The 15,341-nt window shown below is 47.8% G+C and overlaps 1 protein-coding gene across 1 annotated transcript in view; it reads left to right on the top strand.

The window, feature by feature from the left end:
* Positions 1-15,341, top strand: part of COL20A1 (collagen type XX alpha 1 chain) — a 45,063-nt gene that overhangs the window by 8,497 nt on the left and 21,225 nt on the right. The window contains exons 9-21 of the mRNA XM_062009448.1: positions 880-1,044; positions 1,189-1,361; positions 1,981-2,110; positions 2,564-2,709; positions 3,465-3,588; positions 4,050-4,189; positions 4,782-4,911; positions 5,401-5,543; positions 6,651-6,783; positions 10,612-10,754; positions 11,361-11,490; positions 11,769-11,825; positions 14,366-14,404. Of these exons, the coding sequence (XP_061865432.1) occupies positions 880-1,044; positions 1,189-1,361; positions 1,981-2,110; positions 2,564-2,709; positions 3,465-3,588; positions 4,050-4,189; positions 4,782-4,911; positions 5,401-5,543; positions 6,651-6,783; positions 10,612-10,754; positions 11,361-11,490; positions 11,769-11,825; positions 14,366-14,404 (1,653 nt within the window). The remainder of the gene's footprint in view (positions 1-879; positions 1,045-1,188; positions 1,362-1,980; positions 2,111-2,563; positions 2,710-3,464; positions 3,589-4,049; positions 4,190-4,781; positions 4,912-5,400; positions 5,544-6,650; positions 6,784-10,611; positions 10,755-11,360; positions 11,491-11,768; positions 11,826-14,365; positions 14,405-15,341) is intronic.

Here is a 15,341-nt window from a genome sequence, read left to right as displayed (position 1 = left end):
GACTCAGAGGAGCTGCTGAGCCTCAGCTGCATGTTGTGCAGCACAACAGACTGTACCTGCAATCACTTGGAGTTCTGGTCCTAGCTGAGGTCTTTGTCTTTCCCCTCTGCTTAGAGGAAGATCATAATGTTTGGTCCTTAGACATCAGGACCTGAGTATTAATCTCAATAGCACCTTGACTCTCACTGCAAGAGAAGGAGGAAGGAGGCTGGCAAAGCTGCTAAGGTAATGATCTTGGACTGGAGAAACTCAGTGGGATCCCCATCTGGTAGTGATACTGCTTGGGCAGTGTTAGGGCAGCTTTGAGCCCAGCACTGGGAAGCAAAATAAGTGGAGCTCAGCCTGCAGAGGGTTAATGAGGATGGGGAGCAGAAGGATAGGGGTGCAGGGTGCTCTGTGATGGTGAAGCTCTGCAAAATAAACTCTCTGGAAATGCAGTGTGATGTTCTGATGAGCAGCAGACTGTGGGGAGTGCTGGCATCTCAGAAATAGAAAGCTGTAGTATATTCATTCACTCCTTCCTATATTTATGCCAACTGCCTCTTAGGGTGAAAAGTATCTGCCTGCCTGGTAGCAAAGCCTGCAAGTGATGAAGAGGCAAGAAAACAGAAGGAGGATTCACTGGACTGTGTCCAGACCACAAAAGTCCTTCTGAGCCCACAGAGTCAAAAGCACTTCCCAGGCTGAACTGAGGCTGTTGCTGCAGGAAAGCCCACGGCCATTCTCAGACACCACCACCTCACTGGAATGACTGGGAGGCTCTGCTTGGAGAGCAGGGTGTGGTGATGGACCCATCCTGCCCCCAAAGAAACCATGCAGGAGCAGGAGGCAGAAGCTCTGAGGGGAGTGCTCTCAGTGTCGTTGTCTGCTCGGTTGCAGGGGTGAAGAACGCGGACGAGGCAGAGCTGAAGCAAGTGGCCTCGGAGCCCCTGGAGCTCACTGTGTACAACGTCCTGGACTTCCCACTGCTGAGCTCCCTGGTGGGCAAGCTCACCCGGGTCCTGTGCACCAGGATCAAAGAGAGGAGCAACAAGGAAAGCACAGGTGAGGTGAAACCTCCTCACTTCATCATCCACCTTCCTCGCCATCGGGACTGACCCTTTCTCATACTCGTGTCTATGAGCTGGAAAGTGCATTTGGCATCAGGAGTCCTGAATATAAGAAAGTAACTGTGTTTTTAATTCCTAGGCAGCGCTGTGAAAGATATCCCTGTGAGTACAGATCCCCAGCTGAGCCCAACTGACCTTAAAATATCAGCTGTGACCTCTAAGAGCATGCACTTGAGCTGGGGTCCTCCTCCGAGACCACCGAGGAAATACCGGGTTGTGTATAGCCCATCGAAGGGGGGTATCCCCAAAGAGGTGAGAGGCCTTTCTCTGGGTGCCTGAGACTGCAGTAGCTTCCAGGTGATGTCTGGGAGTTTGAGTAGGGTTAAGTAGACAGAGAGGAAAGTAGAAGTTCAGTTTTTGTGGGGAAAAAAAAAAGCCAGAGGTGAGATGAAACACACAGTGAGTGTAAATGTGGTTGGTTGACAAGATAGAGGGTGACATCAGATAAATATCATCTTGCTGGGAATACTGCAAGCCATGCTGATGTCAGTTTTTCTCTTATGTAGTGTTATCCCCTCCCTAAAGCATCTGTTTTGACTCAAAGAGGATCCACAGGTACACAGAGCTGTACAAGGATGCTCATCAGGGATGGACACGACTTACAAAAGCAAATCCAAGTTGTTGAGACCATGGTTAGAGGCTTGTGCTTGGTGTTTGCACAGATGCCAGCCCCAGAGGGCAGGAATGCTTGTTGCCTCTTACCTCTGCATTTTGGGGAAATGGTGGCTGGCACAAAATCCAGAAGGGAACTGGATTTCATGTTTCCAGGCACAAAGAAGTCACTCTTGCTGGGGAACACCACTTCAGCCATTTCTTTGTTACAGAGCAGCCAGCAGCACGCTGTTGTGACAGCCCTCCTTTGTGCTTTCAGGTGCTTTTGGATGGAGGAGTCTCCTCTTTGCAGCTTTCCAATCTGACCTCACACACGGAGTACCTGGTGTCAGTGTTCCCTGTCTATGACACAGTTGTTGGGGATGGACTGAGAGGCATCACTTCCACATGTAGGTCATGAGTAGAGAGGCTTATGCTGGTGCATGGTCATGATGGGGGAGCAAAGCTCTTTGTAACCACTTCAGACAGGAGCCTGACACTGTGTTTTCCCCCTGTCTCAAGTTGAGCTGTACAGCTATCTCCAGCCTGTGGAGATGTCCAGAACTTGACCAGACAAGACCCTGAGCAATGGGTTGGACTGGAGACCTTCAGAGGTCCATTTCCACCTCTGTCATTTCACAAAGCAGAGCCCTGATGTGGCAGTAACACATCATGCTAGAAATATCTCACAACACCATGCTGCCTTTTTATCCTGGTCTCTTTAAGTGACTGCTCCACTGAGGTAGATGCAGGGCAGATGTCCATCATCTTGCAGGAACCATTGCAAAGCTAGATCTCAGAGGTCTGAGCTCTTGCAGACCTCATACACTGAAGATCTCTTTCTGCCTTGTTTTTCCCTTCAGTGCCTCTGTCTTCCCCTCGCTCCCTGCGTGTGTCTGAGCTGAGCCACAACAGTATGAGGCTGAGCTGGAAGGCAGCCCAGGGAGCCACACAGTACCTGGTGCTCTGTTCTGCAGCCCCTGATGGAGCAGAGGACTATACAACAGAGGTAGAGTTCATGAGAATAATGACAATATCACTTTTTCACTGGCTGAGTTTCATTCCAGCTTTAACCTTTGTGAATTGTGTTCAAACAGCTGGTTTGTTTAAATGCCAGCATTATTGCCAGCAACATCTTTCATGGAGGGTGGTTTTTTTCCAGTGGTGTATCTCAAGGAGATTTGTAACTGTGGGTTTCAGGTGGGAAATTCAGGAGGGACCCAACACTAAACACCATGCTCAAGTCCTCACCAGCACTGAGTACAGGTGGGCAGTCACTTCCCAGGTCCTGGTGGCTACACAATTGCTGATCCAAGCCAGGATTTCATTGGCCTTCTTTTCCAGCTGGGAACACTACTGGCTCATGTTCAGCCACTATTGATCAACACCCCCAGGTCTTTTCTCTCTGGCAATGCCTGTAGCATCAACTGGGGTTGTTGTGACCCAAGAGCTTCCCGTGTGTCTTTGCAAACTGGGATCACATCTCTCACGTGCTCTCTGATCCAGCCCAAAATGACAACAGCAGCAGCATTTTTTTGTGTAATAGACTTCTACCTTTACAGACCAGGGGAGGAGAAGGTGATGTGTATCCCCAACGTGCTCACTGTCCCTTGGGAAGAGACACAAAGCACTGACCGCTGCAGAGCAGCTACCCAAGGAGTGAAGTCCCCTTAGTGTAACCAAAGAGACCTTTGGCCTGTGTTTCTACAAGGTCTTGCTCTGTTGAGAGCTGAAGGGGATCCCAAAACATCTCTCTGTTGACAGGTGAAGGTGTCCCAGCCTGAGGTTGTGCTGGAAGGGCTGTCACCCAGCACCGAGTACTCTGTGGCAGTGTATGCCATGTATGGGGAGGATGCAAGTGATCCAGCCAGCATCCAGGAAACCACCTGTAAGTGCTGCTGCTTACTGAGTTGTTATTAAGTGTTTAAGGCAGGAGAGACATGTTAAATGAGCTGCTTCCCATACTGTGCATGTGGCTTGTAAACACACTGCCCCTTCCCTGCCTGATCTTAGGTGAATATTGGTCCCTGAGGGGATCTCTAATCCCTGTGGAAAAGGAGTGACTTTTCTACTGGTAAAAAAAAAGGACTCCTGAAAGTGTTTCAGGGAGCTGAGGACTCCTTGAGTTGTTTCTCTTGTTCCAGCTATTCTCTGGGGAGCAAAAGGGACTTACTGGGCTGTTCCTTCACCTAAAGCCCAGGTAGCCTTTTGTGACACCCCCAGAGGCACGTGCATGGTAGCGACATGAGGTTCAAAGTGAGGTTATTTGGAGCAGCAGGAGGCAATGGGTGCCATTGCCGTGGTGCAGCCTGTGAGAGCTCAGAGTGCTGTCACTGCCTGTCGTTGCAGTGGCCTTGAGTCCTCCCAGGTACCTGAGCTTCTCGGAGCTGAGCCACGCGTCCGTCCGGGTCAGCTGGGACGCTGCGTCCGCGGCCGTCAGAGCTCACCACGTCACCTACGTTTCTGGCAGAGGGAGCAACGCTGGTGAGGTGAGTCCTCCAGGGACTGGTGGAAGGAAAAGAAACATGGGAGCTCAGATAATGCCTTGTTCTCCTTCAGCTGCGTGGTTCAGGGAGGGTTTATCTGCACGCAGTGTGTTAATGGATGCAGTTGTCACCCTTGTGCTCTCCCCTCTGCAGCTGTGCCCGTGTTCCTCTCCACATCATAGAAGCATAAAATAGTTTGGGTTGGAAGGAACCTCTAATGACCATCCAGTCCAACCCAATGAGCAGGGACATCCTCAGCCAGATCACTTTGCTCAGACCCCCATCCCACCTGCTCTTGAATGCTTCCAGGGATGACATAGCCACCACCTCTCTGGGCAATCTGTGCCAGTGTTTCACCATCCTCATCATAACTATGTTTCCTTATAACTAGTCTGAATCCACCCTCTCTTAGTTTGAAGTCATTACCCCTTATTGCTACAAGTCCTACTAAAAAGTCTGTCCCCATCTTTCTTGTAAGTTCCCTTTAAATATCAAAAGCCACAAGTTCTGCCCAGAGCCTCCTCTTCTCCAGACCAAACAACCCCAACTCTCTCAGCTTTTCTCTTACAATACTCCTACAACTCCTTCCCTACAGGTGGAAGTTCCTGGCACTGCATCATCCACTGTCCTGACACCTTTGTCCTCCCTTACCCAATACTTCATCAGTGTCAGATCTACGTATGATGAAGGAGACTCCATTCCAATTACTGGCAATGTTACCACCTGTGAGTAGGGAATGGAAATGCTTTTGGTCCCAGAAAGAGGTGACAAATTGGCTTGTGTGTGTGTGTGAGCTGGGAGGTTTTAAACACTGATCCCAGCAGCAGAACCTTTGCACAAGCCCCAGATGACCGTTTGTATGCCAACTGTGTTTAAAATGAGGTGGAAGAAATAAAGTAGGGAAGCAAATGAAGAAAAAAGCACCTCTGTGTCCTTCAGAGCTCTCCCAAGCCTCCTCCTCTTGATAATGCTGGGTTGACATGTGTCCTCTCCACAAATGAGATAATCCTCCTTAATTAGAGGTTTAAAAATATTGTACCCCTCTGTGTCCTGATGGCTGCTGTCACATGGGCCTGGAGAAGCAAAAGCCAGGCTGATCCCAGACATCTGCCTGGTTGATGTTTTGGTCCCCAACCATCTGCCTCCCCACCTTGGCTCTGACAAGGCTCTGTCAGTGCCTGAGCTTCAGCTCCTTTTCCTTCTGCATCCCTCAGTAAAGGTCCCCTCGCCGCGAGCACTGAAGGTGACTGAGCTCTCCGGGAACAGCCTGCGGCTGCACTGGGAAGCTGTGGCTGCCTCTGATGTGGTTGTCTATCAGATCAAATGGAGCACAGTCACTGGAGAGAAGCCTCAGGAGGTATGGACCCCACATACAGCTCTGGGGAGGTTGGCTTGGCCTTGTTCCTGCTTTAATGGCTCTGAACTCACCTGCAAGAGTGGCACAGGGCGGTGTGAAACTTGTTGAGGTTAATTCACTGCAGCAATTAAACACTTCAGCACCCAGTCAAATGAGCCTATGGAATAGGACAGGGTCTGTCCTGAGTCTGTCTCTGTTCAGTGGAGCAGTCACCTTGAGTGCTGGAAGTAGGAGGCACAGTGGGACAAAGTCCTACAGGCTCTGGGAAGATTGCAGAAGTGTTCTGGAAAATCTCAAGGATGAAACTCAATAGGGACAAGCAGAAAGTATTAAGCTTAGGCAGGAATAATTAACTACAGGTATACAGGATGTAGAACAAACAGCTAGGAAGCAATTCAGTAGAAAAAAGATCTGGGGCTGCAGAGAATCACCAGCCCACAATGTCAAGTTGTTGTGGAAAAGTCAAAGGTAATACTCAAGTATTTATAGCTAGAGGTATTGCCTCTAAGGCAGGTGAGGCAACTTCTGCTTTCCTCAGTGCTGGTGAGCACTGACTACTTTTGGGATGCTGCTCTTCAAGAAGGATGAAATCCAACTGAAGAGCACACAGAGGGGAATGACCTGAGACAGAGCTGGTGCAGGAGGGGCAGGGATGAACCAGGCAACCTCCTTCATCTCAAGCCACTATTTTCTGTATGAGTGCAAACAGGAGTTGAAGTGGTGGCTTAAATCTGAGTCACTCGTGCAATGCTTCACATTTGGGCTGGAACAAAAGGTATTGGGGCTTCTGCCACCAGAACACTGAAAGGCTCTAAACCAAGCAAAGGGATTTCATGCTCCAGGTAGGCTGACTGATTTGTGTCAGAGCACTGCACTGTGGTACTGAAGTAGCTGCTGAACACAACTGTGCAGCAATGCATGGGCATCTACTCTGCACTGCTCAGCTGCACTAATTGTGCAACCCACAACAGCAGACTTTGTCTTAAAAACCCAGTGCTAACTCATTTGTGCCTATGGGCAATCTGTGAGCCAGGCACTCAGATGGCATGACCTAGCTTGGGGATGCCTGGGAGTCACTCATTTGACTCATTTCTTCCCTTGCTGCAGCTTTCCATCGCTGGAAATGTGGCAACTGCTGTCCTGACAGGCTTGCAGAAGAACACTGACTATAAGATATCCATCTGGGCCTACTACAAAGATGGTGCTCGAAGTGACACCGTTTCTGTTCAGCACAGGACCAGTAAGTACAGCCTGGGCATAATAAACAGGGCATGGGGTGCTTCACAACCCATCATGAACCAGCTCATCTCCAGCTCTGAAAACCCAAACCTGAATGTCTGAAAGGGGCTGGAGATATTTACCCTTTGTCTTAAAGGCTGAATATCTCTGTCCTTGTTGTGAATTTATCCTGGGAAGTATAGGCTGGGCAAACACAAGCCAGCTGGTGCATCTTACAAGCATCTGACACCTTTGCAATGTGTTTCATGTGGAATATATTGCTTTCCCTCCTTCTTCTGTGTGGTGTGTTGATACAAATGAATTGCCTTCCTGCAGGGTGTTCAGCTGGATGTGTCACTGCGCTGCCTAATGAATGTGTGCTGTTACTGAAGTGTTTTCTGTTAAGGAGGGTGAGGATTTCTTTGGCCATGTTGTTGCTGAGTTGTGCTTCATCTGAGGCCACTTACAAAAATGAGTGAGAATCCTGCAGGCAGACTCTGCCTTGGATGCATTATCTAAATCTTGCTTTGTCCAGGATATGAGGTTAAAGAGTGGCACTCCCAGAGGTCCTCTTAATTAATATTGCCTGTATAATGGCTTTGTTGGCAGTCAATGGAATACAATCCATTCAACAGCAGCAGTCCTCTCCTCCATCTCTCAGCTTTCAACCTCTTTTATGGAATAAACTAATTGAGGCTGGTGCTGAGCTGATGAAGCTCCAAGTAAGTGGCAATCCTGGAATAAGGAGCTCAGGTTTTATTAATAATGAATAATGTTTGTTTATAGAAAGGTACTTCAGGCAAGTACCCAGGAGCTGCATGCTGACCAAAAAAGTGTCCTAGAAGTACATGTCATGATAAAGGGACTGTTAGAGATGTTTAGAGCCCTCAGAAAATGAATGGCTACGTTTTAAGCCATGAATTGCAAAATGTCAGTGGGCAAATCACACGTCACTGCAAATGACATGTGCTGGTGCCCTTCTGGGCATCTTTGAAGGAGCCAGTCCCTGCTGGTGTGAGCATGCTGGTGGGACATGGAGAGGAGTTTGACTTCTGCTTGTCTGCTGCTGTCCTTGCTCAGTTACAAGGATGCCTTAGGGCTGGCAGGCTTTGCTTTCCTGCACAGAGAAAGCAAAGAGCTCAAAGCAATCAGGTGTGCAGCTGGGCAGCCAAAGCAGGTCTCAGTGCTTGGGTACTGCTGGTAGAATGGCTACCATGTGCTTATTCATGGTTAAGACGTTTCTTCTTCTCTCTCTGTTATATTTAGACTCTCATTTGGGTTAAGAGCTCTCCTCTAAGCACGTTACTGCAAGTTGTCAAGTGTAACAAAGTCCTTACCCTTGACCAGAAGCTCTACACAGGGATCTTTTGTCATCTCAATAAATGACATTAGTGGTGCTTCAAACAGACACAAACCTTTCACACGAGCTAGTGGGGGTGCAGAAGATGCTCTTTGGTGAGGAAGATGATGGGACATTGTGGTGATGCTGAGTGGTGATCCTTGAAAGGTGCTGGAAGTGATGGGCTTTTGATCCTGCTGAGAAGCAGACAGGGAACTCTCCTTTGTACTGAGGGGAATTTCCTTCATCCCAACTGAGGGAAAGGAGCTTGAACAAAACAAAAGGGTCACCTGTTTCTTCTGAAGGACAAGGACATTGGAGTCTCTTTCTCTCATGGTGCTTCAGGATTGAGGCCCTGAGGCAATGGTGATGTGAATGGATGTGGAAGAGGGGATCAGAATGTGAGCCACAGAGTTAGGGACACGAAAGCAGTCCCTCAGCTTGGGCAAGAGGAAATAAACTTTAGTATATGTGGCCTTGTGAAGATCTTCTTGACAAATTGAGCAATGTCACCCCTCCTCATCTTTGCCATCTGCTCAGAAAGTCTCTCTCTGAAGTTTTTGCCACCAGAGCAGAGCACGTGAACGTGTCTCATCCTCTTCTGTGCAAAAAACCAAGAGAGCAATTTGGATGGGAGCTGCTGCTGAAGCTGAGCTGAGCCGTCCTGGCTGACTCTGCACTGAAGTGGATTACAAAGTGCATCTGTGCCCCATTCCTCTAACTAAGCTGTTCCAGCAGCATCTCCAGGGTGAGGCTAATAAATGACTCTCAGTTCTTTATCCAGCTCCTCAACGAGCTCTTAGGAGAGCAAACACTGCAAGTGAAAGGGATTGAAATGTGGGGAAGAAACTTCAACCCATGGCAAAGAGGGAAAAAGCTCCATGGCCCATACAACCATTGCAGAGGAGTGTTTTGATGGAGCAGGCTCCAGGGCTTTACTTTTATTTGAAAATGTGTCTGTGGTGCTGCTTAGGCCCCAGAGCAAGCAGGCTGGGATCCCTCCTCTGAAGGAGCAGAGGTTCAAGAGGTAATCAAAGACCCAGCTGGTGTCTTCTGGTTCAGAGATGCTTCCATCCTCTTGGGCAGGTTGAGGAGGTGACCTTTCTCCTGGCTGTCAGATCCATGCCATCACATTCTGCCAGGCCTAGGGGCTTTCCAGAATAAACCCAACTCAGAAGGCTTTCCCTAACTTTCCCTTTAAAGTTCATTTCAACAGAGTCTCCACTTACCTCAGCTGAAGGAAATAGCCAGTGCCACAGGCAAAGACACAGATGTACAGCATAGCACTAATAATAGTGCTGTTGAAGTGACTTTACCTCCCACACTTGTTTTCTTCTCCACCTTACCTTGCAGTGAGGCACAGCAACAGCCTCCAGCCTGATTCAGCTGCCAGCAAGCTTGGTTTAGCTTCAGTAAAAGTAAGCTCATTTTATACAGCAAAGGGAAGGAGGATCAATGGAAAGGCAAATGATCTTCACCAACCTGTCCTCTAAGGTCTCCTTGAACTTTGCTAAGTGGACAGAAGAGCCTTACAGGTAAAACTGCAGAATAGAAGGAAATCTCATGGCCTGGGTGTGTGTCCTTGACAGTCTTTAGGGCTCACCCATCAGTTTTAGTCTCTTCTGAATAAAATGCTTCCTTTTCTCTATCCAAAACTCCTGTGTGCTCACACCAGCACCGGGTCCAAGGCCAGGCACATGCATTTATGCAGAGCAAGACAGTGCTTGCAAACAAGCTCCAGGAGTTTGGATGCATTTAACCCCCTCTGCCTTTCTCTTCCCAACTCTCAGCCCCGGCTCAGAGAAATCACTCCAGCATAACAGCCCCTGTCACCAGCTCCAGTTTGCTACACAGCAGGACCTCAGGGAAAGAAATGCATTTGCATAATGAGAAGCTGCTCAGCTTTGGTCTCTGGCAAACCCTTTTCTTGCTGACCAGGCTGTCAGCTGTTTGGTGTGAGATACACTAGACTGCTGTGGTTGCTGGCTGTCCCAGGCTTTTTTAGAGTTAAAACACAATGAAAAAGCTGGAAAGCATTAGAATTACAGAATCAGAGACTCTCAAGGGCTGGAAGGGACCTTGATAGGTCCAATTAGGATGGATTAACTTTGATGTGTGATCCATATTTAAAGCTGTTGGCCAGTGTGTCTCCAGATCCTCAGGTCTTCAGCAAGGGTATCCTTTGGTATTTGTCCATGATACAAGCAGAGGATTTGTTTCCCTTGTGCTTCTAGGACTCTTCACTCCTAGGATTTTTCTTCCAGGTGCTAGGATTTGGATTGTGGAATGGTTGGGTTGTACAGTGATGTACTTATGCAAACCTCATTCCTCCTGAATCTGTTTTCACTCTTGCCTGGTCCTCGAGGTGACTGCTTGTGCTCTGAGCATTGCTGAACAGCACAGCAGAGCACTGAAGCATCCAGAAACAGGCCTGGAAGCAAGTGCTGCTGCCCCTGTTTATAGTCATTACTTCCTACCTTTCATGCTGTTCACCTTTAATCCCTGCTGTAGATTCCAGGAGCCCACCCACCAACCTCTTCATCGACTCTGAGACCCCCACCAGCCTCCAGGTCCACTGGACCCCTCCTGACGGCCGTGTTCAGCACTACAAAATCACCTACAACCCTGTTTCTGACACCAGTGATCAGCAAACAGTAAGTCTTCATCTCCTTTGCAGGTGACAGGCACTGGGTCAAAGGGACACAGGGAGGATTTCATGCCCAGGAGAACTCTGCTCACTCTGGCAGAGCTTATTGTGAGGGTAGATGGTCTGCAGGACTACAAAGCCAACTTCTTCCTTTGACTTGCTGGTGTGTTGCTTGGTGAAGGAGACCTCCATGTTTCTTTGTGATTAAGTCATTTGTGTCCCTCAAAGCCTTCTCCTCTCCTTGAATTGGTGATGGCGGATTCTTGGAGGCAGAGGAGTTGAAGATAAACTGACTGCCTCTCTGACTGAGGGAGGTTCAACGTTAACCTTTTAAACCCCAGATTTTCTACTCAGACCCAGCCTGGTTACTGTGTCACAAGGCCCTTCTGACCCATTGGCATGGGGAATATTGAGATCTTTACACAGGGAAATACTCTTGGACATGGCCAGTCTGATGGCAGTGCAGAGCCAGACTCCCTGGGCTTGCTTTCACTGTTACCCGAAGTAAACTGTTCCAGAACTTTCTCCTAGAGCCCCTCCACATGCCTCTGAGGAGTAAGAGCTGTAAGATGAAGCCTGCCCAAATTCTGGGCTCTCTTTCTACCCCTTGTAGATCATGGCACCTGGCAAAAGCAGCAGTGTGACCCTGCAGCCTCTGCTGCCTGATCGAGCCTACAAGGTGACCCTGTCTGCCATCCACTACACAGGAGAGAGCGAGAGCACAGCCACCACGGGCAGGACGGGTGAGTGCATCAGTCAGCACCTGCCTGTTCTTCACAACCCTCCAGCCATCAGCCCGGAGGCAACACACTGGGGCAGCAATGTCTGTGCTTTCACTGGGCTGTGGCCAAGGTTGGGGTTTTGCTCAGCCTCAAAGAGGGCTCCCTCAGCTTCTGCACTCCTCCCATGCATTGTTTGCAATGTCAGGATGGCTGGGAAGGGCTGGTGACCATCTGGGTTCTGAGCTATGCATCAGTACCCTGAATAACAGAGCTCATGTGTGCATTGCTTTCTCTTCCAGCTCCTGTGTTGTCTAAATTCCCTTCCATAAGAGGATTCATTCCATCCAAAGCAGAGGGTAAATCACCTCCTGTAAACTCTTGCTTTCTTCTGGGGCTTTTTATTTGAGTAACAAATCACACAGTGTGGGCTCTGCAGGGAAAGCAGGAGTGGGCATGTCAGTTCTTGACAGATACCTCTGGGGACTGCCCAAGGACAGCCAGAAACCACATCACTTCTTAAACTCAGATTCACTTGGTAAAGGGGCTGATAGTATTTGTACAGGATTTCTGCACAACTTGACTAAAACAGAGCGAAGGGAAGGATGACATTTAAAACTGAAGTTCCCTGTAAAATCCCTTATTAAATTTAATGAGCATATGTTCTCATAGCTGATACAAAGCAAACTATGAAATGGATTAGTGAGAAAACCTTGAATTAATTGGATCATAAAAAGTTGTTAGGAAGCAAATATTAGGACACAGATATTGTGGCAGTAATAAAAGCAATAAAAGGCCAAAATGCCTTTTCCTGTCTGTCTGAAATGATTCTAAACAACACTTCAGATTCAAAATGCCTTGAGGGAAGCCCCAAAGGAAGAGTGAAGTGATGTAACCAACAAGGAATGTATCAGACTGCATTTTCAAGTGGCTTATTGAGGAAATCTAGAGGTGTTTAGACCACGTTGGAAATGTCCTGTGAACTTGCAACCAGAAAACAACCTTCCCATAAGGCTGATGAGTCACCTTGTAGGATTTAATACAGCTGCTTGGTCATGATGGCTGAGAAGGCAATAGAAGAAATATGACACTCTGTGTGTTTGATAAAGTCCCTTCTTTGCTTTGGAAGAAGAGGAGATGATATGTAATAAAGCTGAGAAAACAGTGGGATGTGCAGCAAGAGACTCCAATGTTGATATGTAACCAAACTATGAGAGCAATGATCTGAAACTGCAGGGCTGGGTCTTTATTGTACAGTGAATAACTGCATTTGGCTGGGACTTGGGGAGAAAAACAACAACCAAAGAGAACAACAAGACAGCAGGAACCTGAGGCTGGGAAGTGGAGGGGAAAAAAAAGCTTCAAAGTAGAATTGCAAACTGGCAGTGTCAGGGATCCTCACCCTGACTCTGATATGCATCCTCTAAGCTGAACACTGCCAAATCAAAGAGCTATGAGCAACTCAAGTGACTCCAGCTTCAGAAGGAGAGAGGGTTGCCAGGGATGTCAGCAAGAGGGGTCTGGGCAAGGGTCAGGAGGAGCTCCCTGATTCCCAAGCAAGAATGTCAGATATCTGGCAAATTGACAAGTTTACAGCCTCTTTCTAAGAGTTTGAGAGGAATTTCCTTTCCTTTCCTTTCCTTTCCTTTCCTTTCCTTTCCTTTCCTTTCCTTTCCTTTCCTTTCCTTTCCTTTCCTTTCCTTTCCTTTCCTTTCCTTTCCCTTCCCTTCCCCTTCCCCTTCCCCTTGACCATCAAAGTCACAGTTTTGGGTGCCCTTTCTTTGATGTATGTCCTGATCATGAAGAATAGCATTGAAAGCCTTGTATATTTAGGACTCTCAAGTGCCCTTCAGTTTTTCTAACACATATAGAAGTTAGGTATGGAAAATTGGAAGCCCTGCCCTTCTGATGAGGTATGAAACAGCCCTGGTGCAAGAATAGCAATAGCAAGGCTATAACAAAGCCTCAGAATAACAAGCTGCTGGATTCTATTACACTCATGACCTAGAAAACCATTTATGAAATCACCCATCTCTTCCAGTGTCCTTGATTTTCAGAGACATTTCTCATTTTGCATCAAGCATTCCCTTTGTCCCAGCTCCATCTGGCACCCATGGCCTGAGATTTACATGGCAGCAGATAATTGAAGTGAAGATTCTTCTGCTATTTCCTAAAACAGCCCCTTACCTGAGCCTTAAACAGAGAGTGCTCACCACCACGGTGCCTCACCTTCCAGCTTCTCCTTCCAGCCTTTTCTCCTTTGCTTTTGCTTTCTGTCCTGTGGCAGATCAGAAGGTTCATCAAGGGAATTTCTGAAAGGCAAGCTGCAAAACTTTGCCAGAACTCCTTGTGCTTCCCTGAAGAGTTCAACAGCCAAAATCTCCAGTTGAGATACACATTTCTTTGCTGTGTGTGGTTTGAGATTCAGGTACAACGTTTGCAACTGCAGCTACCCTTATTTTCTGACACCATTAAGGTGCATGTTGCAGTCAAAGCACTGTTTAAAAGGGTCAGGAGGAGCTCTGTTTAAAAGGGTCAGGTGGTTTCATGTCTCTGTTTAAAGAGAAACTTGCAGGACATTAAGCTCTCTTGTATTTCATATTGTAAGTTGAGATAGTCAGAAGGAAGTGATCATGGAGATGTTTGATGATGACAGACAGTAGTCCTGTTTTTGTGATGGGCAAGCCAAGTAACAGCCTTTATGTCTGCAGAAACACAAACTCTGCCTCCTCATATATATAAGATCAAAGTCCAAGCTCTGAATTAACCTGCAGAATACAGTTTTGCTGTATTTTCCCACTGCTCTGCCTAGAGGAACTGTGTTCACTTGGCTTCCATAATCCCCTATTGTCTTGTTTTTTTCCCCTAACAGTTTTCCCTTTTCATTTTCTTTTCACAGTCTGCCCCACCATCAGCTCTACCCAAGGCTCCCTACGAGGTACAGTAGCATGTCAAGCCCCAGTGGTGAACCTGACTGAGGGGAAGCTGCTTTAGCAGAGGGTTGGGCTGGATGAGCACTGGAAGACCCTTCTCACCCTCTTCACTCTGGGGTTCTGTAAGGGGAAGTGGTTTCCCTCTCTTGAGGGAGACAAGTCTGAGAACTGAAACAGGCAAATCTCCATCTGGTAGAAGTATATTCTGCACTGACTGAGTTGGTATGTCCCTGCTGTTCCAGCAGCTCCTGCTCCTGGCTGTTGGTGCTGAATGCTGGGATTGTCATTGGCCTTCAGGGAGATAATGCTCCAAAAGGCTGTTGAACTTCAAGAGGATTTAGATTCTTAATTCATACACATTCCTTAAGAAACACTCTCAGCCTGTCACCAGCATCACCTGTAGAATCCTCTAGAGGAGGTGTAGGTGCCCAGAGAGCTCTCTGCAGTCAGGCTGCTTGTAGGGGAGCAAGTTCCCGTTTCTCCTGTCTGTGCTGTAACCCCTGTTCATGTTGTTGGGATTGCTGTGTGCATTTGTTACTTAGAAAGCAATTAGTCCTGCTGATAAAGTAAAATCACCTTCCCTTTGTGATGTGGATGAGACTGAGAATCTGCCTTCAGTTCTCAGCTCCACTGTTACCCCAGGGCTGAGACACTTCATCTTTGCTCAGCTCCCACCTCTGACTCTGTCAGCTCATGGAGATGAGCATTCCTGCATGGAAGGCTCCTGGTGCTGTTGCCCTGTCTATGGATGCAGAAGCCAAAGCCACAATAAATGTTGACCTCTTTTTCTCCTCCTCCTTGACAAACAGGAGTAGCCCATTTCCTCGGCAGCTCACTGAAACTATTCCATGGCAGATTCACAATATGATAGTAGGTTTATATTGGTAACTCAAGCCTTATCTTCAGTCTTGACACTTAAATCCTGCATGTTTTAAAGGAAGA

Source organism: Colius striatus, chromosome 16 (genome assembly GCF_028858725.1).
Source record: "Colius striatus isolate bColStr4 chromosome 16, bColStr4.1.hap1, whole genome shotgun sequence".
Lineage (NCBI taxonomy): Eukaryota > Metazoa > Chordata > Aves > Coliiformes > Coliidae > Colius > Colius striatus.
The sequence above is the reverse complement of the archived record's forward strand: the minus strand, read 5'-3'. Positions and strand labels throughout refer to the sequence as shown.